The 27,365-nt window shown below is 41.9% G+C and overlaps 1 protein-coding gene across 4 annotated transcripts in view; it reads left to right on the plus strand.

Annotated features, from left to right (window-relative positions):
- The first annotated feature begins 12,433 nt into the window (after positions 1-12,433).
- LOC143032908 (membrane protein BRI3-like) overlaps positions 12,434-27,365 on the plus strand; it is a 16,527-nt gene continuing 1,595 nt past the window's right edge. Inside the window, exons 1-4 of one of the 4 annotated variants that reach the window (XM_076198162.1) lie at positions 12,515-12,606; positions 19,723-19,859; positions 21,496-21,530; positions 23,092-23,309. In XM_076198162.1, coding sequence (XP_076054277.1) covers positions 21,515-21,530; positions 23,092-23,309 — 234 coding nt within the window. In that variant the 5' untranslated portion in view covers positions 12,515-12,606; positions 19,723-19,859; positions 21,496-21,514. Of the gene's footprint in view, positions 12,607-13,217; positions 13,341-19,722; positions 19,860-21,495; positions 21,531-23,091; positions 23,310-27,365 lie in introns of those variants that run through there. The other 3 variants (XM_076198164.1, XM_076198161.1, XM_076198160.1) reach the window with 3 other exon arrangements.

The raw sequence follows: 27,365 nt of genomic DNA on the forward strand, positions 1-27,365 counted from the left end.
GAGCGCCATGTGATTTTATTGGGAGACGTTTCCCCCGAGAATCTTCGTGTTCGGCCTTCTTTTGGACTGATATCGCCGTCTGCTTTTGCGGGACGCTCTTTTATGGTTGCTGTGTGGATTGCAGTTTAAATTGGTGATTGGATGAGGACGGATTCGTGCTTGGATTGCATAAAAGCATTGGTCGGCGTCCCTGCCGGTATATGTTTACCACGCCGGCTCATACATCGCGTCCGAAGACATTAGTTATTTTCGTTACTTACCAGTATTGTATATTTCCTTGTATATTTCCTTGTATATTTCCTTGTATATTTCCTTGCCTGTATTGTCTTTTTTGAGATTTTGTGGACATACTGTTGTATATACATATTTCATATCTACCGGTCGTGCCTTGGGCGGCCATTTTTATGACGTCACTAGTTGTTTACTTTTTGAAATGTTACCCCTCAGTGGTTAGATTTTCTTTCGCCAGTGACGTCTTGCGTATAATTACGCATCAGTGCATTATATTTTTACGTAATTTTTGCTAATTACGGTCTTAATATAATTTTTTTCCTCATTATTGATATATGTATTGCATTGTTTCTGTGTTTTAATGCTTCTGTTTGTGTGAATTATATCATTATCTTACGTTCGTGTCCCATGTCCATGTGATTTCTCTGTCATTTTTTTTTCTTTTTACATTATTTCATGCTTTGTGCACGTGTGTTATATTTACATTATTTCTTGCTCAGTGTCAGCGTTTTCTATTCCTGCTGTATGTTATTGCGCAGTGGGTTACAGTTGTCAAATCCTATCATGTCTAAGTCAAAGATGCCTTCGTTTATCAGTTCAAAAAACTCATCTGAGACAATGGCCCACACATTGACATTATTGCATTAAGAACCGCCGGTTATGAAATAATTCTCTGGTCAAGATCCCCATTATAAGGCGATTGATTTTATCCGCCAATGTGAGGACTCAATTGTGCACTCTAATGTTTCGACGGGGCCTGAAATTATCTCCTTTGTGAGGTCCCAGCTTGTGCCAAATTCTCTGGCATCGGAGTTACTTTCTGCGTCGTGTTTAGATCCCAAATCTCTGGATTATAATTATGACATCTTTAGATCTAACTTCCTTAAACTTTTTTCAGATACCCCTGGTGGTGGTTCGTTCCATTGGTGTTTCAAACTGGCTGATACTCTCGTATCCCGACTGGGCACTCTTTATTATAGACGGGCGCAAGCTCAGACCAGTATAATTGTTGTTGATTGTTGGGTCCTTGCTCTATGAACGTACAGTGACTGTCAGGGAATGCCCGGTAATGCCCGCGCGCCTCCTTATATAGGTGGCGCTGAGGGAAAACGTGTTGTACCCACCCAACATCCCCCCTCCAAGATAATGTGTGCTAACAAGAATACATTGAGCTGACGAATGTCACGTACAGTAGGCCACAAGGCACAAGGAAACGAAAGAGGCCGGGCATACAAAGAAACAGAATACAGTTCGTCACAACTGTGAGTGCAACGGGACAGTGCCCGTTATACATTACAATGGGCGTACACTACATTAGATATAGTCATTTAGCCACTCTGGGCGCTTCGTTTGTCTTCTCAGGCGTTGCTGGGGTGGAGAAGGAGTTGATGGGGGCTCGGTTGTTAAGGTCACCTCGTTCCGTGCCTCTGGTAGTGCTCGCGCGGAAGTAGGCCTAAGGTGTTTCCTGTTCCTGAGGCTAATGCGGCCACTCCCGTCGAGTCTGATGGTGTATTGTCTGTGAGGGAGCGCCTCCACTACCATGCCCGTGCGATCCCACACATTGGATGCCTGGTTCTGAACCCTCACGCGGGTACCGGGGGCCAGGGGTTGAAGGTGTCTGGGCGTGCTGTTGGCCATCAGGGTGTTACCAGCCTCCCCCATCTGCACCTCTCTCTGGCGAAGCGTTCCGCCCCAGTGCCTGTCCACCCTAAGGTGCCAACGGGCCGTGGGCACCCCGTCGCGCAGCTGTCTGCCGGCGGCAAGTTGGGCGGGGGACTTGTTTATTGTTCGCAGTGGAGTGTTGAGGTACTGGAGCAAAGCGAGGGAGGCTTTATCGGTGTCCAATGTCCCACCGCCGCCCGTGTTGGTTTTTATGATTCTCTTGGCTGATTTTACTGCCGCCTCTGCTCGCCCGTTCGACTGGGGGTACTGTGCTGACGATAGGCGTGCTGTGACGCCCCAGTCCCTAAGGAATTCAGCCATTTCCTCGCTCGCCAGGTTCGTGCCTCCGTCGGTGGACAGTTGTTCCGGGGCACCCCATCGCGTGAAGTAACGCCTCAATTGGGTCTTGATTCTTTGCGATGTGGCACCGGAGGGGAAGTGGGTAAGCTCCAGCCAGCCAGTGAGCCTGTCGGCGTACGCCATGTAAGTGTTCCCCTCGTTCTGGAACATGTCTGCCACTGTAGACTGGAACGGGTATTCTGGGGGCGGTGTGATGACGAGTGTCTCCGCGGGCTGCGAGGGGGCGTGTGTTTCGCATGACGTGCAGGATGCCCTGTAGTGCTGCAGGTCTCCCTCCATTCCGGGCCAGTATACGCATTGCCTTGCCCTCCGCAGCATCGAGTCGAGCCCCTGGTGCCCGGCGTGTAAGTTCGCAGCCACCTGTGGACGGAGGGACTCTGGGATCACGAGGCGTACGCACCCCTGTTCGAATGTGTACGTCACCAGGTCCTGGATAACTGCCAGCCTGTCTCTGACGCCATAGAATGGGCGCAGGCAGGTCACCTCTTGTGATTTGTGTTGGTGCCAGTCTGCGGCTAGCACTTTGGCCAGCAGTAGTTGATACACGGGGTCGTTGGCGGCGAGCTTTCTCACCGCTGACTCATCCAGGATGTGACCCTCGTATCCTGCTGTGGCAATCACCGCAGCTGCGATTGCTTCGGCGAGGTCCTCGTCCAGGTCAGCATCAACGTCCGATGGGGGGCTTCTGAGGGCTGGGTACCTGGATAGAAAGTCCGCCGCGGCGTTTCTCTTCCCGGGCAGGTATTTGACCTGGAAGCGGTACTGCAACGTTCGCTCCTTTAGCCGGAAGAGTCGCGGGTTGACCACCTCTGACAGAGCTCTGTCCCCCAAGAGCTTGGTGAGGGGGCGGTGGTCGGTGACAATTGTGAGGTTCGGGCATCCCAGCAAGAACAGCCTGGCTTTCTGGAGGCACCACGCCACGGCTAAAGCTTCTCCCTCTACTGCGGCGTAGCCAGCCTCAGCAGCAGTGAGGTGGCGGCTGCCGCACAGGGCCAGGCGCCAGCCCGCCTTGCAGCAGAAGGGGGCAACAGCGGATGAGCACTGGCAGTACTGCTGCAGGATGACGAATCCGATACCTTCCCTGCTCCAGTCCGTGATGGCTACTGTCGGGCGTGTCTTGTCGTAGTACGCCAGGCCGTCCTTGGCCAGCTGGCATATGGTGTCCTGGGCTCGACGAAACTTTTCTTGCAGTTGCTCGTCCCAATATACCGATCTGCCGCATGGTTTTTTCAGGAGCTCCCTAAAGTCGTTCATGATTGGGGCCGTGGTGAGGAAGGGGGCGAGCTGGTTCACGAACCCGTACCACGACCTGATGTCCGAGATGGAGGGCTTGTCCGGCATGCTGAAGTTCTTGATGGCCGCAAGGCGTTCATCCGTGGGTTTATATTCGTTCCAGCCCAGACGGAAGCCCACGAAATCGACTTCCCTCCGAGCGAACTGAAATTTCTCCGGCTTCAGCGTAACCCCCTTGGCTGCACATGTCGACAGGAATTCGTAAGTGTGCCAGAAAGCCTCCTCGATGCTGCTGTCGTAGAGGAGGGTGTCGTCGACACACTTGTATTTTCTCGTAATGCCCTGAATGGCATCGTCGAAACGCTTGGTGTACGCGTCGCCGGCGGAGCAGTGGCCCATGGGAGTACGGCAGTACCTGAACCTTCCCCATGGGGTGATGAAGGTGGTGAGACGGCGGCTTTCCTTGTCCAGTTCAACCTGGTGGTACCCCCAATAGGCGTCTGCTACTGTCTTGAAGGAGTGCTTGGGGACTCCAGAGACCATGTCAAAGGGGGCGGGGGTGTGGTGCGTCTCCCTTCGGCACGCGGCGTTGAGGCGCTGATAGTCCACAGTGCGCCGAGGTTGGCCAGACTTCTTGGGTACCACCACCATGCGGGCGCACCACTCCGTGGGCTCCCCTGCCGGGACGGGCTCGATGACGCCCCGCTTGATGTCTTCTTCTAGCTGGGCCTTCACTTCGTCCTCCCAGTGCCTCGGCACCGACGCCGGTCTGTGGCAGGCGTGGGGGATGGCGTTGGGTGCCAGGTGGATGTGGTGAGGCACGCCCTCCATCACCGGTAGAGGATTCCTGGCGGTATTGAAGGTTGTGGCCGAGAAGTATTGTAGCAGCCACTCCTCCAGCCGTTTCGTCTGCTCCTCATGTGGCGGGAATGGCATTGTCTCAGGTCTCATAGGTGGCTGACCGAACTCAGGAGCTGTACTTTCTGCCGTTAGCGTCCGCACCGCCGGCCGGGAGTGGTGGGGGAAGCTGATTGGAAATCAGATGGGATGTTCCCGCGTAGGTTCGTATCCTACTCACTGCGCCATGTTGGGTCCTTGCTCTATGAACGTACAGTGACTGTCAGGGAATGCCCGGTAATGCCCGCGCGCCTCCTTATATAGGTGGCGCTGAGGGAAAACGTGTTGTACCCACCCAACATTGATGCTTTAGAGTCACTTTCACATTCAGATTGGGTAGATAATGGCAATATCACTTTAGATAGATTTCGTCTTATTTTGGAATTTTTTATGTATATTCTTTTTTTGGTGCCTTCTGAGAGAAGAGCTGCATCTTCTCTCAAGTATACGACTGATGAGACTCTATTGTCTTTTGCGACAAGGCTTTCCTGTAAACTAGGGGAAGTGCCTTCTAGTTCCTTGTGTATTAGCAATGCTCTTCAACATGCCCATGTCCCTTGTTCTCCTCAGCCCTCTCAGTCTACATATCCTAGTCATAGCTCTCCTCAATCTACAGTTACCCCCCTCTCCTGTTATGTACCTTTTGTAACAGGTCTGGTCATTCCAGCGAATTTTGTTACCGCCGTAGGCGCCAGGTACACAAGTCCAGACAGTCCCCTGTTCGCAGGAGTGTACCTACTGTTTCTTCTAATATGTCGCATGACCCTTCTAGAGTAGAACTTCAAGGTAGACTCAGTTATTGCCATATCCATGGTCATTGTAAACACTCGACTGATCAATGTTTCAAGGTTTTGAAACTTAAGGATGAGACTTCTCAACAGCCTCGTCAATCCCATTTTCCCCAGCGCTTGTTTCATACCCCAAAGAGTTGACCAGTAATGTTCGGTCTCAAATAATTCCCTTTGTGGCTGTTGAGTCTTCTCAATTACTTACCTTTCAATTTCTTACTAGGGATACGCCTCTTTCTGTCACTGTAGATACTGGTGCAGAATGTAGTCTCTTAAGTAGAAAGGCTTATTTTGCTCTACGGGAATTGTATAATCTCCCTTTATCTCCCTTTTGTAATAGTTTGTATTTTGTGCAAGGTTCTCCCTTGCTTGTTCTTGGATCTGTTTGTCTTCCCTTGCAGTTTCCCTCGCATGCTACAGTATTCCAAGTCACTTTCGTTGTTCTTTCTGGTATTGCCCTTATGTGACTGTCTCTTGGGTATTGATGCTCTTACAGCTCATGGTATAGATATTTCTCCTAGTCGTCGTGTAGTGAATTTCTGCAATTTTGATATCTCTGCATCGGATAGGCCAGTTTCTGTTTGTGATTCTACTGTGCTTGATCAGTCCGCACATGTGCCTTTACCAACTTCTAAGCGCTCTAACCTTGTTTCTCATTGTGCTGCTGTTGTTATAGGAGAGCATCTTATTGCACCTTCAAGTTCTGTTCCTGTTCCGGTGCGCATCTCAAGTGCTCCGATAGGGTCTGACGTTCTCTCTTTGTCTGACTCTGTTCGTATTCGTCGGCTTGCACTAGAAGGAACTCTCTCCACTGTTCGCGAGGATCATGTCACCACGGCGATGGTAACCAATGTCACGGGTGCTCCTATTCCTCTCTCTCCTGGCAGTCACTTAGGCTCCTCTGAGGTGGTACACGTTGCTACTTTCCAGGACTCGCCTATTATAGCAGCTTCTGTACTACAGTCTCCTCCAACACGTGACCCTGCTCACTTAGCTTCTGAGTTTGCCACGTTTGTAGGCGAGATTGATTTTCCTGAAGAGACGCCTCGTCTCCTTGACCTGTTAGTTACTTACCGTCAGGCTTTGGCTTTACCAGGTGATCCGTTAGGGGTTACGGACCGTGTGGTTCATAGTATTGATCTTCAGCGAGGTACTCGTCCTGTTTACGTCCCCTCTGACAGGCTACCTCACTCTCGTCGGCTTATAGCCCAGTCTTTGGTTGACGATTTATTGCGTGAAGGTGTTGTACACGAGTCCCACTCAGAGTGGAACTCACCTCTTCTCCTGGTGCCTGAGAAAGATGGATCTTTTCGTCCTGTTGTTGATTACAGGAGAGTTAACGAGGTCACTATTCCAGACCATTATCCTCTGCCTCTCTTAAGCGAGCTTCTTCAGTCCATTGGCACTGGTAATACGGTGTTCACCACCTTCGATTTAAAAGCAGGTTTTTGGCAGATACCTCTGGAGGAGAAGTCTCGTAAAGTCACGGCCTTCTCGACTCTCAGTGGGCACTATGAATGGCTTCGTTGCCCCATGGGTTTGCGGAATGCTCCTTTGATTTTCCAGCGCTTAGTTTATTCCATTTTTCATGGCTTAGTTGGGAATGGACTTTTTGTTTACCTGGATGATTTGATTTTAGCTTCCAAAGATGTGGAAAGCCACTTTACTAAGTTGCCCATGGTCTTGCAACGTTCTGCTGAAGCTGGGTTGAAACTCAACTTACCCAAGTGTTCCTTTTTCAAGTCTAGTATCCAATTCCTAGGTCATGTTGTAGACAAACATGGTATCCACACCACAGGTGATAAAATCAAAGCGGTGAGAGACTTCCTTATACCGAAGACAGTTGAACATGTACGTTCCTTCCTTGGACTTGCAGGATACTATCGTGCATTCATTAAAGACTTTGCTTCAATTGCTTCTCCTCTCACTCGCCTCCTCAAGAAGGACTCTTCCTTCCAGTGGCGTGATTTTCATCAGAAAAGTTTTGATTCCTTGAAGCTTGCTCTTACTGAAGCGCCTGTGTTGGCCTTCCCTGATTATAGTATCCCCTTTACCATTTGTACAGATGCTTCTGGTACAGGCATTGGAGCTGTACTCATGCAACAAGTAGATGGATGTAGACCTCATGTTATTGCATATGCTAGTCGCATTCTTAATAAGCCTGAGTCCCGTTACTCTGTTACTCATTTAGAGGCTCTGGCAGTGGTGTGGGCTTTAAAGCATTTCCGTGATATCCTTTTTGGATATCCTATTACAGTCTACACGGACCACACTGCTGTCACTCAGCTTTTCAAGGACAAAAATCTTTCAGGCCGTCTAGCCAGATGGTTCCTCACGATCGAGGAATTCAATCCAACCCTTAAACATATCCCAGGGCGTGCGAACCACGTTGCTGATGCACTTTCACGTAATATCCCTGTTGCTGCTGTTACAGTGATTCATAACTTTTCCCTGCAAGATCTGGCCAAAGCTCAGCGTGAAGACCCTGTTTGGTCTGCAGTCATTTATGCTTTGGAGTCTGGTGATGATTCCACCTTATCAGCTTTACCAGTACCTCTGTCCCAATTTTCCCTGCAGGACAAGGTTCTCATTCGTAATGTGGAAGTGTTTGAGCAAGATGTGGCACAGTTAGTGATCCCTGAGTCTCTAGTTCCCGTTGTTTTGTCCCTTGCTCATGATGCCCCTCAGGCTGGTCAACCAGGTCGTGACAAAACTCTGGCTATGGCACGGAAGAAGAATTATTGGCCTAAAATGCGACTAGACATTACCTCTCATGTGGCCCGGTGTAGTTCTTGTGCCCAGAACAAAGGTTCTACGAGCACTGCTCCCATTTTAGAGTACCCTACTCCTTCTCGCCCTTTTCAGACTGTGGCTATAGACCTTTTGCAACTGCCTCGTAGCACTCAAGGCTCTGTGTATGTCCTTGTGTGTGTGGACCACTTTAGTCGTTTTGTAGTCTTAGCTCCCTTACGTAACAAATCTGCACCAGTTGTAGCACATGCTTTAGTTTCCCATGTGTTGTGTCCATACACCACTCCTTCGGTGCTCCTTAGTGATAATGGGACGGAATTTAGGAACGAGGTTTTGGCAGGTATTTGCGAACGTTACGGCATCAAACAGACGTTCGTGACTGCTTATCATCCGGCGTCCAATGGTCTTGTTGAGAGGACGAACAGGAAAATTTTAGAGATCCTACGTCACCTTGCTAGTAATCTTCATGAGTCTTGGGAGGATTGGCTTCCCCATGTCAGTGCTTGTATCAATAGTACCATTAATGTTTCGACGGGCAAAACGCCTCATCATGTTATCTTTGGAGTTGAGAAACGGCTCCCATATGATGTGCTTGAAAGCCCTGCTCGTCCCCTCTACAATTTAGATGACTATAGTAAAGTCCAGAGTCATGTGATTCATGCCATTTATAATTCTGTAAGAGATAAACTGGATGTTTCAAAGGGCGACACGTTGAAACAACAACATGCTCGTGCAAAACTTGTGTCCATCGGTGTTGGTGATTATGTCTTCAAAAGCATGCCTGATCGCCAGTCGAAATTGAATTGTAAATTTGAAGGCTCCCTTTTGGTGACTGAACGCCTACACCCTAACAAGTTCAGGATTTTTTACCCTTCTACAGGCCTTGGCGAGATTTCACACTCTGATAGGCTCAAGAAGACTCAAGTGCCTATCCCTGCCTTTACCCGGCCTCCTCCAGGGCCCACTGTAAGAACTATGCCTTGTTTATCTACCCCTCATAATTATGACCTTAGGTCAAGGGGTCCTGTAATTACCTAAACTTTCATTGTGTACTATTATGTATTCTTTGTGATGTTTCCCATTTTTTTTTGGTGTCCCTTTCTTGGTTATAATGTGTAACTATTGTTTAGCTCTTAAGTGTACTGTTTTGAATTGTATTTTGTCGTGTTTAGATATTAAGTATCATGTCCCGGACGTACGGCAATTGCTGCATTTGTATTTTTGTTAACTGGCGCCAGTCTTATGTTCCTTTATGTGTTTGTATGTATTGTCTTTATGTAATTAATTATGTATGTGTTTATTTAATGTATTGGGTGTGCTATTGTATCCATTTTTCCCACACTTTTGTCTGCCACTGTTGCATATGTGGTGTGTGTGTGGTTTGTCCTTGTGTGTTTTGGATTCTCCTTGCCTCGGTCAGTCTTTTTCTTGTTTGCTCGGTGGGGTCACCGAGTGGTGCTGGCCGAGCGATGTGTTAGCGTGGTATGATTGTACATCATACCATTATTATCGTACATTGTAATTGTGTGTTGCTTATTTGGGGAATTGTATGTTTCCCCCTCTTTATAAAATTGTCATATGTTTTGTTGTTTGTTGTCTTATTATTTACTGTAATTATGTGTAATCACTGTGTATATTTGTAATTATATTGGATATCACAAATGCGATGCGCGTCTTTTGGCGCCAATTGGCGGCTTGGCGTCAGTTGGGAGCCAGCTCTCTTTGTATTCACACGCATTAGTTGTCAGTGGTATCAGAGATTACTTTGTACTTCCCATTATTGACTTTCATTTCTTGTAGCCACCCGGTACAAGAGACCTAGTAGAACCAATTTTAGGAGAGGAGCAGCATGGTTACAGAAGTAATAGATCAGTAACGGACTTAACTTCTGGACTAAGGATGGTGATAGAGAAGGCATGGAGTATAACCAAAGCCAGTACATCGCTTTTATTGATCTACAGAAGGCTTTTGATTCAATACCTCGCGAAAAGGTATGGAGATGTATGGAGGAGAGGTATGGTGTCAAGGGACATCTAAAGAAAGTTATAAAAATTTTGTATTACCCCTGTGTATGCAGTGTCAGAGCATCAAAGGGGTCAGAAAAGCGGTTCCCTGTGGAAACAGGTGTTAAACAAGGAAGTGTGTTATCCCCTCTGCTCTTTATAGCATATATGGAAACTGTAATAGAGGATTTTAAAGACGGTAAAGAAGAAAGCTATAAGAACAGAATAATGACTGATGCAGATGATATTGCTGAATGGAGTACAGATAGGGAAGAGATCGAAGAAGACTTAAAAAGGTGGAATGAGTGCTTTATAAGGAAAGGCATGAAAATGAATGTAGAAAAGACAGAGATACTTACCGTTAACAGAAGAGAAGAATATGAGTTCAGCATCACCATAGGAAATAAGATGATAAAAAATACAAACATCTTCAAATATCTTGGAAGTGTAGTCACTAAGGAGAATGGAAATAAGAGGGGTATTTCAGAAAAAATAGATAAATTTAGTGCAAATGTTGGAGCTCTCTGGCCAAATAAAGGAAAAACATGTACCTTTAGAAGTGAAAAGGATTATTTTCAATACTGTCTTGACACCTACCCTAACATATGGTTCAGAAAGTTGGGTAATGACAAACGTAGACATGTGCAGGATCTAGATAGCGGAAATGAGACCATTGAGAGCCATAGTTGGATAAACGAGGAGAGGTAAACTAAAAAACGAAGATATAAGGAAATGCATTGTCGTCTGTTCCATGCTATGCAAAATAGATACTGCCCAGTTAAGATGGTTAGGACATTTAGAAAGAATGGATGAAGAACGAATTGCAAGGGGATGTTGGGAGTGGATGCCTGACGGAAGAAGGCTAAGAGGAAAACCGAGAAAGAGATAGAAAGAAAATGTTGAAGAAGTCCTCAGCAGACATGACTTGTCCAACATCGAAACTCTAAGGGAGGAAGGGGCCTTCCATGATAGAGCCAGATGGAGGAACATGCTGGAACCACTGACAGGCATAACGCCTACTACTGGGAGCTGAAGTAAGAAGTAAGAGTAGACAAAATTAGATGAAATGGGAAAAGTGGTGATAATACGAGTACTAGAATTGAAAATAGACGATATGGGAAACAGACGAAATAGAAGTAGACGAAATGGGAGCAGACCAAATGGAAGTTACCCATGAACTCTTCGTTGAGGGGGGGGGAGTCTTTATATGATCCAAGGAGATTAGTTGTTGATAAAGGATCCCCATTTCTGCTTCTCTTGACGAACCATTCACCCCTTTTCTTCCAACCACCAACTTCCTCTTTTCCCTCCTTTAAAGGTGGTACCTGGGACTGATAGATCAAGACTCATCTGACCCTATCTACTTACGGGTGCACCTTACCGGGTTATCACAGTGGGCTTCCACGGGTTTCATCAGCGCCAACAGTTGAGAGTTCATTTGAGTAAAAACGACTTCGATTACAATATTTAATTGTCCAAATCTTTCCGTCGTACATACCAAATATGAATAATGAACTAAGATATTATAAACCTATAGTAATGTTAAACATACTGTTGAAATGTTCTTGGAGAAGTCCAAGTTTCTGTTATCGAAGGCATGTTCTAGTTATTTAACTGGAGGTTGGAGATAGGATAGGGGAGGAAAAATAACTCAGTGTGATCACCCCTTTATTCTGGCTGCCGCTAGGTTGTTGTGGATATGTGACAAGTCAGATGGACGGACGCCCAATGCATGTAATGTGTGTCACACTGCATGGTGTGTTGCTGTATCATACAATATATATATATATATATATATATATATATATATATATATATATATATATATATATATATATATATATATATGTATTTCCATGTACCCTTATGTATAACCTTACCGCTCATCCTACAACTTGTATTGCCATGTGTAATATCTTGTCTCAGTCACATACTGCATATACTAGAAATATATCAAACGCAGGATCCTCATGGCCGTTGACATAGTTCATGCGTGACCTTTAAGGTTCCAAGCGCGCTCCGAATGCTCTCCGATTTTTTGGTCTACCGAAGAACGAAGAAAAGTAAGACGAAATTTCAACCAGCATATCACTTCGCGCGAAACCCAAAGAACCCAATCATAAACCCTCACTGCGTGACAGAATGACCACTCTTAACATAATACAATGCATCGTATTATCCGATTTGTGTACGGCATGATTAGTATTACTTTGTAAGTACGTACGCCCGAGCAGTCCACAGAAATGTGACGCATTAGATTTGATCCTCTTCCAAACGCGGTCGTTTCCTGTATCTGTCACTCTTTTAGTTTACTTATCATACTCGTCACCAGTACCCTGGAGTATTCTTCAAGGACCTTCAACCTATGATCATATTCATCCCTGTGACGTCATTTGTGTAAAGAAAGGGTTAAGCTCATTTCAGTTTAAATAATGACATGGTCACGTGATTTCCGGTATTATGGCGCTAGCCCTGACGAATGGAGAGCTATTCATATCTCTGACGTGATTGATAAGATCGAGCGACATTCTGACGAAGAGATAAGGTGAGAGATAAGCAGCCACATCAATCAGCAGGATACTGGAGCTAAATCGCTGGATGGCATTGGGCACTCGTCAGGTATTGTTAGAACAGAGGTGGAGTTTTGGTGCTTGATTCGTAATAGTGCACAGTGCTTATTGGTAAGCTCGGTTGTTATTCATTAACGACGTTTTAACATATATAAAATGCATTTATTTTCTTGGAAGAACCATGGGACTTGGTTTAGTGAAATTAGTTGATATTGTTAGATTTTTGTTTTGTTATAGAGTGTGGCAATGCAGTGTTTGCATAACATTTCGCTCATAATGTAAAAGAAAATACAGATTGGCGGCAAAAAAAAGGTTGAACGTTAAAAAGTGTTTTATATCATCTGACTTTCGGCGAACAATTCAAAATCGACATTGTCCAAAATGTCGACAATGGAGAACAAATATCTCAGATAATCTGTGCTTATCTCTAGTAGATAAGAACAGAAATGTTTCTCTACATTTTCCCCATATTCCGGGAAATTTCATTGATTTACGTTATGAACAGCTTAATCTTGATACTAAGTTTTAGGGTTCCTGTAACCTAGGTTGGTATCTACCAAGTTTGATAGTTATACATCCTTGGTACCTACCTTTTGGTCCAGAATCGTCAAGGTTATGGTAAAGTATTCTGCCTTGATCAGCATCAAGTACGACGTAGACAGAACTCCGTCATGAGTCTAAGTTAGATCACGAGTATACAGTGACGTAATTAGGAACATCCCATGAATTTGTACTAGTTATGACGTCAGCAGTCTTAATATAATTGTATCTATTCATGACATATCATGTTGATCTTGGCTAGTTATGGATGAAAAAGGTCTTATAATGGATACAGGATGCCTAAGGTAAGTCTTATGATACTAATCATCTTTTAAACTTGTCCATAAACCCAACCCCACCCCCTAGTACCATATAGACTTACTTGAAAACTCTCCCAGAGATGTGAAGTCCTTTACTTTCTGTCGTTGTCCGGTGATAAACGTACTTTGGACACGAAGGGTAGCAGCTTTTATGCAAGCGTGGAAGACGACTAGTATTGCGTGTCTAGGTTGTGTGGCTTAACTAGATACATATCAGCAACCACTCCTATACAGTCTTTTAATAGAATGAAAATCTCATTTGACACATGTATAATTTTTTAAGGATAATAGTGCAAGGGAAGTATTTTCTGGTCTAATGAATTCGCAGTACGGAAGTCACGAAAAAATGTGTTCAGTAAGATACAGGCTTTACTCCTTCGCTAAGATGGCATGCTTTTCATCTTTTATTCTAGTTAACGCCAGGTTATTTTGTTTGACTCAAAAACGTAGTTAAAGGGATAATTTCTTGTTTTGGTTCAGCCGTACTAAAGTCGTCAGGGCCAACTTGGACGTTAAGTTTATTTCAGCTGCGATAATGATAAAGCCAAACGATATAATTTGATTTAGAGTAAAGTCTGGTACTATAGGGATTAGCCTTCACACTAATGATTCCCAACGCGTACTCGGTGTTGTCACACAAAAATGCATGGTTGACATAAAAATAAGAAAACACCTTTAATCTTTATAAAGAAAATTATATACATTCCATTCATATACATAAAATGTGGCTAGCGCAATACAGAATTGATACTAAATTTTAGGTATGATACATTTAAGGTAAACGCCATTTGGCTGCGAATCCTTTATTGAATGTTCAAAGTTTTGCTCGATTGAGTTTTTTTCAAGTATAAAGATGCAGAATACAAAAGGGACACAAGGAGGGTAAATGCGGTGAAAGGGCAATGAAGGTCACGTGACCGGGGCAATTCACGGAAGGCCTTCGAAAACCTTTTTTCACCACGGATAATAAATGAACTACTGGAGATGCAGTGTAGAATATAACTTTGGTCTATTCTACAGTATTAGACCCTCAAATTACAGCTGCCTACAGACACCCCCTTCTTATCCTGTCGGTTTCACTTATAATTGACTCAAACTTATTCCAGTCCATTTAATGATTAAGTCATGGGTCGACAGAAAGGTATTGTAGGAGCTGTTTCAGATATATGGGACAAAGAGAAATCATTAATGACAGTCGACTATGTTTGCCTGAGTAGAAGAGCTTGTGTTAGGAAGGGGAATAGTAAGAGTGATTGGTTTGAGGTGAAGATGGGGCTGCGTCAAAGTTATGCAATGTCACCATGTTTGTTTCACATGTACATGGATTTGGTAGTGCGGGAAGTAAATGCGACGGTAATGGGCAGGAGATTGGAGATGGCTAGTGAGAGGCGGAGGGAAGTTGTTTGTTTGGTGATGAAAATGCGCTTATGGCTGAGTCAAAGGAGGACCTAAGGCAGCTAGTGACACAGTTTGGACGAATATGTGAGAGGAAGAAGATGAAAGTAAATGTGGGTATAAACAAGGTGATGATATATACTAGGGGGAGGAGGTGGCAGTGAGTTGGAGTTAAATCTTAAAGGAGAGAGGTTAGAGGAATTAGAGTCTTAAATATTTAGGGTCACATGTAACAGGAAATGGAGGAGTAGGGGTGAAGGTAAACTTATAGGGGGTTAAGCAAGTATATGTCTTTGGGGACTGAAAAGTGTCGTGGGAAATGGGTATCTGGGGATGGACGCAAAGAGAAGACTATATGCAGGGGTGGTTGTGCCTACGACTCTGTACTAGGAAGAGATTTGGAAGTCAATGGAGATAGAAAGAGAGATTTCGAATATGTTTGTGATAAAGTGTTTAAGATATATGGTGGGGTAACGAGGATGGATAGAGTGAGAAATATGTAGGTGAGGTGGAGAGCAGGGGTGGAAAGGGAGCTGAAATGGCTCGGGCATATGGAAAGGATGGATGAGGAAAGACTAGCAAAATGAGTATGGAAGATATAGGTAGGTGGAATGAACTTGAGGGAAGACCGAGAACGAGATGAATGGATGGGGTGAATTGGGCCCTGGGTAAATGTCGAGTGTCTTTTGAGTGGTTGCGAATGGATGACAAGTTAATGCGGCCCGAAGGGATTTATCCTCTTCTCTTATTACTAGTGAATGGTCTATGAGGGAGGAGGGTCACTATGTAATGAAGCGATGGGAGTAAACCAACTTAGGCTGTCGGGCCCTACTGTGGAAGTGCTGTATCTTGCTGCATTGCTTTTGACCCAAGAAGTGGGCGGAGGACAGGATAGCCCTTCGTACATAAGGAGTTAACATAGAAGTAAAGCAAATGAGTGTTGAGATGGGCGAAAGGTGGGTATATGCCTTGACCGACTGTCTCCCTTATATAGGGAAGAGGCCTTTTGGTATATATGTACATAAATGAAAGAGAAAAAAGAAAGAGACGGACATCAATTCTGATGTTTACAAGATCCCATGTGAAGGATGTAAATTTTATTACATCGGTGAAACGTCACGCAACTTCGAACACACATTCGTGAACACCACAATGACGTTCGAAATAATACCATTACTAATGCATGTGTAACACCGGGATAACATAAGCCATTTAATGACAAGGAATAAGGGATTAATTATGTGTGAAACCAACAGGATAAGAAAGAGGTATCTGGAATCAGCGGTAATTTGAGGGTTAAATACTATAAAGCAAAATAAAGGGTATACTTAACATTGCTTTCCCATTAATCAATTTATTTCCATTGTAAAAAAAAAAGTTGTAAAGCCATTCGTGAGTTGCCCTGGCCATGTAATTTGCGCCTCTTTCCCATCCTTTATCTGCCCTGTTCTCTTTTCTTCTAAAGCTCTCATGTGACTAGAGGTTGTGTTCTTTGTTTTTGTATATGAAAAAGCACTAACGTGCAAAATTTTGTATATTCAGTATATGCTTCGTTCGTAAATGGTGTTTGCTTTGCTATCTTCAACACATTAAGATATTTATCCCCTACCCTGTATTTTTTACACCTCTGAGATAAATTCACCTGTGGTTGAAAACTTTTGATCTAACTGAAACTGGGATAAGGAATATATGTGGGTTACTGTTTACGGAAATTGACCTTACTATTTTGAAACATGTCTTCGTCCTCAAATGGTGTTTGCTTTGTTATCTTTAACCACATTAATATATTTATCCTCTACCCTGTATTTTTTACATCCCTGGGATAAATTCACCTGTGGTTGAAAATTATTAATTTAAATGCAATGGGGCTAAAAAATACACGTGGGTTACCGTTTACGGAAGCTGACCTTACTATTTTGAAACCTGTCTTTTTCACGGTGAATCCCGGATGCGCAGGCTCCACCTATCGAGGTCAGGATGGAAGCACAATAGCGTTCTTTGGGCTGACTAATGAACTCAGGAATGTTGTGAGAAAGGGTTCTGGAAGGGTATGAATGATGACGCATGTGTTGTGATAACCGGCGGTGGGCATCTAAAGCTGACGACAGGCTCAAGGTGGTAGTGGCACTTGGGATGGGTGTGCCGAAACTATCAGTCATGTATCTACAGGTGTAACCTGTCACCGTTCTTGAACTTATATCGATATAATCTTTGCTCTTGTCTGCAGTCTTATTTGTGGAAATGGTAGAAGTGTTTTGGAGAAAAAAGGATGCTATGGAAGATAGGTGAGGTCAGAGTGAGTGATAGCTGAAGGGAGTTGTTGAGGAGGCTACATGAATCTTGCTCGGGGGTGATAGCGGGGAGGTAACGGGGAGGGAGAAAATCTGATGATACATTCTGGGGTAGAAGATAGTATGATAATTAAAGAAAAATTGTGACGTGTCATCAAGATTCACTGGGTTATTAAGTACCATCTCACTCTGCTAATTTTGATTAACTTAAATGTGGTGATTAACTGTTAGATGTGTTAGCTAAGGAACATAATTAATTTCACATAACTCCTCCTAAAAGTATTCTTGTAATACTATACTAAACAAGGTGACACATAGGCAATGTGGTTTGAAAAATTCGAGACCTGTGCCACATGTTGGTATCCCTGTGTCCTATTCTTCGACGGATATCATACACTATTTTTAGAGCTAGTCACCATACAAGAGCAAAACTACTTTAACAATAGGCCTACCAGAAGCAAATAAATGCTACTTATTCTCCCAAAATTTACCAAATAAAAAAGAAGCAATATTAAAAAAAGATTGGGGTAGATTTATTGACCGTTATGGATTTGGAGAACGGTTATGACAGGGTGGACAGAAATGCTGCGTGGGAGGTATTGCAGACATTTGTTATCGAGGGAAAGCTGTTAAAGGCAGTCAAACTCTTTTTATGTGAGTATCATAGCTTGTGTTAGGGTTGGGAATGGTGAGAGTGAATGGTTTGAAGTGAAAGTGGGTCTGCGCCAGGGTTATGTCATATCACCATGGCTGTTCAATGTATACATGGATAGGGCGGTATGGGAAGTAAATGCGAGGCTGATAAGCAGAGGGTTAAATATGGTTAGGGAGAGGGGGGAACGGAAGGTTAGCCACTGGTTGTTTGATGATGACACTGTACACGCGGATGGGTCGGTGTAGGGTTTAAGAAGTTAGTGATGGAGTTTGGAAAGGTGTGTGATAGGAGGAAGCTGAGAGTAAATATGAGTAAAGTCAAGGTTATAATATGTGCAAGGGGTAAGAATGGCAGTAAGCTGGAGGTAAGTCTTATAAGAGGGAGTCTACAGGAAGTGGATATTTCTAAGTATTTAGGGACATACGTAGCAGGCAATGGAGGAGTAGGGGTGGAAGTAAACTGTAAAGTGATGAAATCAAGTCATAAATGACTGAAAAGTGTCATAAGACATAGGTAACTGAAAATGAATATAAAAAGAGGACTATATGAAGGGGTGATTGTGCCTATGACATTGTATGGGACAGAGACTTGGATATTAAGGGAAACAGAAAGGAGAAACTTAAATAAGTTTGATATAAAGTGTTTGAGAAGTATGGTAGAAATTACGAGGATGGATAGAGTGAGAAATAACAAGGTGAGGATGAGAGCGGGAATGGAAAGGGAGTTAGCTGATAAGGTTGGAATTAACGGAATCAAAAAGGAGTAACTTAAATGTGTTCGAGAAGTATGGTGTGAGCTACGAGGATATATATAAAGTGAGAAATGAGGAGGTAAGGGTAGAGCAGGGTTAGAAAGGGAACTGGGAGATTGGGTTGATTAAAGAATATTGGGGTGGTGTGGGCATATGGAAAGAATGAGTGAGGAAAGACTAGCAAAAAGGGTGGAAGGCGGATGTGGATAGAATGAATTTGAGGGGAAGACCGAGAATGAGGTGGAATGATGGTGCTTGAGTAAAAGGGAAATGTCTGTTGAGTAGGGAAGGAAGCTGTCAAAGGTCAGGCGTGATTGGAGGATGTTTGTGAATGGACGATATATTGACGCGGTACAAAGGGATTTCTCCTTGTCTTCTCATTCTTTGGCAGGAGGGGACGAGGAAGAAGGGTTGCTGTGTAAATGAAGCAGCTGGGCCTGTTGAGATGTACTATATTATATTTCTCCATTGCTTTTGACCCGAGCAGTGGACGGGAGGCTGGGTCGATCCTTCATACATAAGGGGGAAGAAACCTTTGATATAGAAAGACTAATTTCCATATCAATCTAGCTTACACCTCAGTGAGAATACACTTTTTTTTTTTTTTGCATTTCGCAGGAATACAATAAGATTACCTATCCAAGAGTCTAAATCCCGTCCTTGGTATTTCTTTCCAAATAGCTAAGGGCTTATCATTCGTCATAGATAAACATTACTGTTAGTGACGTGGTATGATCGAGACCTACAAGCTGATGCCTGGCTTTGAGGGTATCCCCAACACCAGATTCCTCTAACGCAATGCCGGCAATCTCCGGGGCCATTTCCTGAAACTCGCCAAACCAGATCACTGCAGGACAACAATCAAAAGAAATTGGCTTACAAACGTTATGACACGGAAAACTATCTAACTATCGCTCTATCTATCTATCTATCTGTCTATCTATCTATCTATCTATCTATCTATCTATCAATATATTTATCTATGTATGTATCTCTTTATCTATCTATCTACCTATCTATCTATCTATCTATCTATCTATCTATCTATCTATCGCTATATCTATCTATCTACCTACCTACCTACCTACCTACCTATCTATCTATCTATCTATCTATCTATCTATTTATCTATCTATCTATCTATCTATTTATCTATCTATCTGTATACTAAAAGCCTTTTTCTCCTTATAAGGGAGGTAGCTAGCCAAGGCATGCACACCCTCCCTTACCAATCCTATTTTCATTCATCGCTCATTTGTTTCTCTTTCATCTTAGCTCCTTATGAATGAGGAGTCGACCATGTCTCCTGCCCACTGCCCGGGTCAGAAGAAATGCAGCAACTGAGCTCATCCACAGCAGACTCCACCCTTTCATTTACATGGCGACCCTCCCTCCTCGTTCCCACACTCAAAGTGAGAAAATGTGGGGATAGATTTCTTTATTCCGCGTCATTTTATTGTCAATTCACAACCATTCTCAATCCACACCTATCATTTGATTGTTCTTTTCTCTGCTGAACAGATACTTTCCTTGTACTCAAGGCACCTTCCATTTCATCTATCTATCTCATTCTCGGTCTTTCCCTCAAGTTCACTCCTCCACCCACCCCTACTCTTTTTTTCTAGTCTTTCCTCGTTCATTATTGCCATGTTACTAATCCATCCCAGTATTCTTTTATTAGTCCTATCTACTTGTTCCCTTCCCGTTCCCGCTCTCCTCCTCACCTCCTAATTTCTCACACTATTCATTCTCGTAACCTCCGTCATACTTCACAAACACTTCATCTCAAACATATCTAACTTTCTCCTTTCCACCTTTCTTAAATTCCATACAGTGTTATAGATATGGTCACCCCTTCATATTATTTTCTCTTTGTATCCATACCCAGATACCTATTTCTCAAGACACTTTTCAGTCCTCCAAGACATTTACTTGCTTCCCTCACTCTACAATTCACTTCTACCCCTACTCCTCCATTACCTGCTACATGGGATCCTAAATACTTAAAGCTATCCACTTCATCTAGCCTCTCTCCTATAAGACCTACCTCCAGCTTACTGCCACCCTCATTCCTTGTGCAACCCACCACCTTCCTCCTATCACACACTTTCACATACTCCGTCATTGTATTAGACCCTCCTCCGACCCAGCCGCATGCGCAGTGTCATCATCAAACAACAACTGGCTCACCTTCCATTTCCCTCCACTCTTTCTAACCATCACTAATCCTTTGCCCATCACCCTCGCATTTACCTCACGTACAACTCCATCCATGTACACATTGAATAACCATGGTGACATAACACATCCTTGGCGCAGATCTACCTTCATCTTAAACCACTCATTTTTAACATTCCCAACCCATAAACAAGATCTGCTAATGTAAAAACTTTTGACTATCCTTAACAGGTTTCCTCCTATCCCATATATCTGCGATGCATCCAACAAAAACCTCCTGTTCACTCTGTCATAAGCGATCTCTAAATTCATGAGGAAAGAAAAAAAATCTTACCTTTAACTAAAAAACTTATCGAGAAAAAATCTATGTACTCTCCACATTTCTTAAACGCACACTATTCCTCACCAAATACTCCCTCTGTTCCTCTCTCAATCCTCTCAATTAACACTTTTCCATATGTCTAACTACGCTCAACAATCTGATTCCTCTAAAACTACTGCATTCACATTTATTCCCTTCCTCATGTAAAGCGGAACAATACAAGCATTCCTATAGTCTTCCGGCACAATCCTCTCCCTTAGGCACGCATTAGACAACCTCACTAGCCAATCCACTATAACCTTTCCTCGTTTTGTGAGACACTCCGCCTTACAAGGAATATAAGATACAATTGTTTACGAAGTCAAAAACATTGAATTTTTAAATATTATAACTGATGTCACTTAGAGTCTGTATCCCATTCAGATTACTTTACGCCAGACTTTCGGAGTCCAGCCTCTGTGGTGTTGTATACTCGCAGTCATCTTTACTATGCACAAATAGTTATTCTCTAACTGTTCTTTCAAATCATGTTTCATTCACTTTTTCAGAGTACCAGAAGTCACAGCCATGGCCACACCTAAAGGTAAATAGATATGTTTTTATATTGAGAAATTCTTTCCTAACTTTCTGAATCTACATTTTTCGTTTTACATTTTAAGGAAGGCGACGAATTCGGCGGTGTATATGCAATACTAAATTTATGTCTATATGGCCAATTGCAAGGCTGAGATTTTTTTTTTCAATGAAACCGTACGACGAAAAACATAAAAAAATAAACAACCATAATCATGCTCAACCCCTCCACTGCGAAATATAATCGTTGAAACACGTCATTTCGTCAGCGGACAATATCCCGCCACACTTGTGCGAGCGGTCGGTGTAGGGGGTCAACGACATTGGAAAACAATTTTGTGGTGTGCATCTAAGCCTTTAACTGCCAATATTAACTTATAAATTTTACCCCCGGCTGCCAACAGGCGATCTGATATGGCCGAGGGAAAGTTCCGTCCATGTCTCTCTCATCTAGCGAAATTATAATTAGTTTTATCAATAAGAATGAGTAGATTTGTTTCCTTGTATTGGGGTATTGGATGCATAATTGTATGATGTAGATACTTTAGGGACTTTGTTGACACCCATACGGATCAGTCACGCATCATTCTTCATCGTTTGAAGACAAACCTCCAATTAGGGGAATGGTGAGAACTTTTTTTAATCGTCACTATCCCTCGTTTTTTGCCATTCTTAAATATTTTCTTTACCACTCCTAGGACACCACCTCTTCTATCTCATACTTTTGTGGCGGTGGAACACGAATGCCGTCACCTTATTCTTGTGTGTGTCGGATGACTAAAAGGGGCGGAGTGAGTGGACTAGGGGTCCCCATTCTTATTTTATTTTATTTTATCTTACGGAGAATCAAGTCATGTTTTGACTCGTCCACCCTATTTATAAAGGGAAAGGGTATATATGCATATCCCTTTGTTTGCCCTGGTATACAGTACACGTTATTTCCCCCTAGCAGACCTAAGAAATTCGATCTAATTAACTTTGATCCGTTTCGTGTCTACTGTTTCCATAAAGTAAGAAATAATATTACAATGTGATACTTTTTTAGTATCTTAAAGATCTCTACGGAGTATATTCTATAATTAATTATCATTAATTAGTTCTAAATAATATTTCAATTATAAGTGTGAATAAAAACAATGGTAATAATAATAACAACAGTCACAATAACAATAATCTTAATTTTGATAATGATACGAGTAAAATGAATAATGTCATTGAGATTAAAAGAAATAACAATATAACAAAGGTGATCAATTATGACAATTATAATCATACCAATAAAAGGGACAATGGACGATAGTGAATATGATAAACATAATAATAGTAGCAATAATGATGATGAAGTTGGTGATGGTGATTGATATGGTGATGATGATGTTAGTGATGATAGTGGTAGATATAATGGTGATGCTAACTAAACTACAATGTTAATGATGACAGTGATGATAATAATGACAGTGATTACAATTATTACATTCACAAATATTATCAGCAACACTTGTAATGACAACTAAACCCAGAACAATGATTCCTGATGTATTTGACAATATCACCCGTTGTCCCTCCGGCAGAGACACCTCCGTCCTACGAGGAGGCTGTGACCTATCAACAGCCCCCTCCTGCAGGCTGGGCCCCTGAAGTCGCCACGGCCCCACCAGGAGAAGCCAAGATGGTCAATGTACATATTCCTCCATCTTCATTCCAACCTTCCGTTGTTCACGTAGCCCAGCCCACCCCAGCCGTCGGCTCCCACGTAGTCGTCGTGGGTGGGAACTGTCCCAACTGTCGGGTAAGAAATACACGAGAGAAGGATTCCACGTCAAATATTCATACCGTTAATAGAAAAAGAGCCAGGTGCTCACAAGTCAAATATTGCTATACACAATGGCTTGATAAAGAAACTGAAAGAATTATTGCTAAAAAGAGACAGGCTTATAAGAAATACAAATGCTCGGGTACACCTAATGACTATCAAAGTTATGTAATAATACAGAGAGATTAAAAAAAAAAAAGCCACGAAAACGACAATCCGAAATGCATATCGCTGATAAATCCAAAGAGAATCCCAAAGAATTTGTCAAAAATAAATCATACGAAAATCGACTAAAACATATGAATCTGTTTTCCCTAAAAAAGCGTAGACTCAGAGGTGACTTGATACAGGTTTTTAAAACTCTAAAGGGAATTGACAACATCAAAAGTGACCAAATTTTCACATTGAATGAGAATCAGACAAGAAACAATGGTCTCAAACTGTCAGGAAATAGATTCAATTTGGAAGTAGGTAGAAACAACTTTGCCAACCGTGTAGTTAATGAATGGAATAAACTTCCTGCACAGGTAGTGCAATGTAGTTCAGTTCGAAGCTTTAAGAATCATTTAGATAAACACCTAAGCAAGATGCTGTAATGGTTATAATTGATCTTATACTATTTGTTTTTGTTTTGTTATCATTTGTCTGTTTGGTTTTCATTTATTATTAGTTATATGTTAATTTATTATTATTTACTATTTACCTGTTTGTTTATTATTTAACTATACCTATGCATTTATTTATGTATTTTATTTATTATTTACATTATTATAGTTTTTATTTATTATTTTATTATTATTATGATTTTTTTTTTTTGCATCCGACCTAGATATGGACCAAAAGGTCTCTTGTCGGCATGCTCCGCCTTTGTAATCCATTAGAGATATAAAGGCTATTAGGAATCACATTGGCCCACTATTATCTGCTGACGGTCAACTTGAATATTCAAATGAAAGAATGTGTGGTATTTTAAACAACTATTTTAGCTCAGTATTCGTAAACGAAACACTTCAAAGTGAGCTCCAAACTGAAACCTGTGAAAAGTCTAGGGTGAACTTACTACGGTAAACGTAACAAAAGAAAAAATTAAAAGGTGGGTAGAAAAACTCAGTTAATAAAACACCAGGGCCTGACGTTTGGCATCCAAGAATTTTAAAGAAAATGAAAAATGAGATTGTTGTTCCATTAGAAATTATTTTCAAGAAACCCTTTATATCTGGAGATGTCCCAAGAGAATGGAAGCTAACTAACGTTACTCCCATATTCAAAAAAGGTGACAAAAAGAAACAAAATAATTACAGGCCTATGAGCTTGACATAAATCGTAGAAAAATGATGGATACTATCATCAGAGATGCTATTGAACATCTTTTAGAAAGTAACTGTTTGATAAATGATAGCCAATATGATTTCAGACGAAAACGTTCTTGCGCGACTAACTTACTCGAATTCTACAACACAGTCATCTCTAATTATGGCAAAAGAAACAATATAGATTTAATATATTTAGACTTTGCTAAAGCTTTTGATACCGTCCCCCACGAAAGACTATTTACCAAATTAGCTTTATATGGAATAAGTGGAAGCCTATTAAGTTAGACTAGTAATTGGTTGAACGATTGAAAATAAAGAGTTGTTCTAAATGGCAAAACTTCTAGATGGGAAAATGTTACGAGTAGAGTTCCTCAGGGTTCCGTTCTTGGGCCACTTCTATCTATAGTATGTATAAATGATATAGACTACAGACTAAAATTTATTGTCTCCAAATTTGCTAATGATACAAAACTGCGGAATGGCAAATGATCACTTAAACCAATTAGATATTCAAGAAGATTTAGAGCAATTAGAGCAATGGTCTGAAAAGTGGCTAATGAAATTTAACACAAGTAAATTAAGGTTATGCACATAGGTAAAAATAACATGTAAGTACGATTACAAGTTATTTTGAAATTCGTTAACAAAAGTGGATGGTGAAAAGGATCTCGGCGTAATTATCAGTAACGATCTCAAATAATCTAAGCAGTATATTTCAGCCTCTGAGAAAGCAAATAAGATTCTAGGGCTGATTACGCGATATTTTGACTTCAAAAGTCCACCTCTCATTAACAAGCTATATAAATTGTTAGTTCGTTCACATTTGGAATATGCTGTTTCCGTATAGTCACCGAATCTCGTTAAAGACATTGGCAGATTTTAAAAAGTACAATGACGAGCTACAAAATTGATTCCAAATACCAAAAATAGATTATACGAAAATCTACTAAAACATATGAATCTGTTTTCCCTTAAAAAGCGTAGTCTCAGAGGTGACTTGATACAGGCCTTTAAGATTCTAAAGGGAATTGAAATCAAAAGTGACAAAATTATGACACTGAATGAGAATCCGACAAGAAATAATGGTCTCAAACTGTCAGGAAATAGATTCAATTTGGAAGTGAGTAGAAACAACTTCGCCAACCGTGTAGTTAACGAATGGAATAAACTTCTTGCAGAGGCAGTGCAATGTAGTTCAGTTCGAAGCTTTAAGATTTGTTTAGATAAACACCTAAACAAGATGCTGTAATGCCTGCCATTAATTTTATATTATTTGTTTATTTGTTTGTTATAATTTCTTTGTTTATTATTATTTGCTTGATTGTCATTCATTATTGTTTATCTGTCAATTTATTATTATTTACTATTACCTATTTGTTTATTATATAACTTTACCTATTTCTCTATTTGTTATTATTTATATTATTATATTTTTTATTTATTTATTTATTTATTATTTATTTATTTATTTATTTATCATTATTATCATTTTTTCGCATTCGACCTAGTTATGGACCAAAAGGTCTCCTGTCATCATGCTCCTCCTTAGTGATCCTTCTAAATACATGGTAATTGAATGTATACAGTATTTGTTATATGTGATATTTCAGTACCCTGAAAAATTTGATATGAAGTTATTGTTTTTATGCACAGTGTTCACACCCAAAGATTTGTAAAAGTTGTGAATAACAACGAAATATATCTTATCAGCGAGGTGGTATACTATCAAATTTGTTCGTTTTAATGTTATCTTTAACCACTTCGCTTTATTGACATCACTTAAACTGAAAAAAAGTCATCTGGCGTTAACTGGAATAAAATCTGGAGAATACGTTGTCGAAACGACAGTAATGGATACGACCATGACCCAAGACGCAGACATGAATTTGAAGCTAGGTACGATAATTGGAGAGCAAGAGGAAGGATATCACGGGCATTGCTCCTTTTTTGTATATTAATTAAGTAAATACAATTAGGTAAATAGGTGAATTCTTTCTCTTTCTCTCTCTCTCTCTCTCTCTCTCTCTCTCTCTCTCTCTCACACACACTGTAACGGGACGGGTGTAACGGTATCGTTACATCGTTTCCATCCAACGTTACTTGTAGACACAAAATGTAACGGGGTCGTCACATCATCACCAAAAGGTTTCACTGCACAAACGCCTCTAAGTTTTTGTTTCTTTATTGTCGTATCCAACACAAAGTTAGTTCACACACTATTACACAGTCTTATCACTAGGGCACGTCACTTAAAACCGACGGCTCCACGGGTGTGTGAGCTGGTTTTGATGCCCGGAAATGATGAGTAAAGGAAAATCTAGAGTTGCTCTGAATCGTGAACTTCTCTTATTGTTTTATTTATTTTGTTGTCCCACAAGGGTGGGGCAACTGCATTGATTACTTATTGCTATCTACTATCATACATGTTAATTATATATCCAGGGGAGGATCGTTAGTATACGTAATATCGTATGTCAGTACTGGGTGGCTACTCGGTTGATCGCGTGTGTTCGTTCATGTGTTTGGTGGTCGAGGTGTTGTTGCGAAGCCAAAAGGATTGACTCAGCTATTTCCACAGAGCCTCGTGATGTTTGATTCAGCGATTAATGCCTGTGCTGGACAGTGTGTTAGGGAGTGGGTTATATGACTGGGGTTATATTACTCGTCATGTATGTGAGCCGTATACACACACACACACACACACACACACACACACACA

This window comes from Oratosquilla oratoria, chromosome 14, assembly GCF_046742065.1.
Source record: "Oratosquilla oratoria isolate Oo_2021 chromosome 14, ASM4674206v1, whole genome shotgun sequence".
In the NCBI taxonomy this organism is placed as follows: Eukaryota; Metazoa; Arthropoda; class Malacostraca; order Stomatopoda; family Squillidae; genus Oratosquilla; species Oratosquilla oratoria.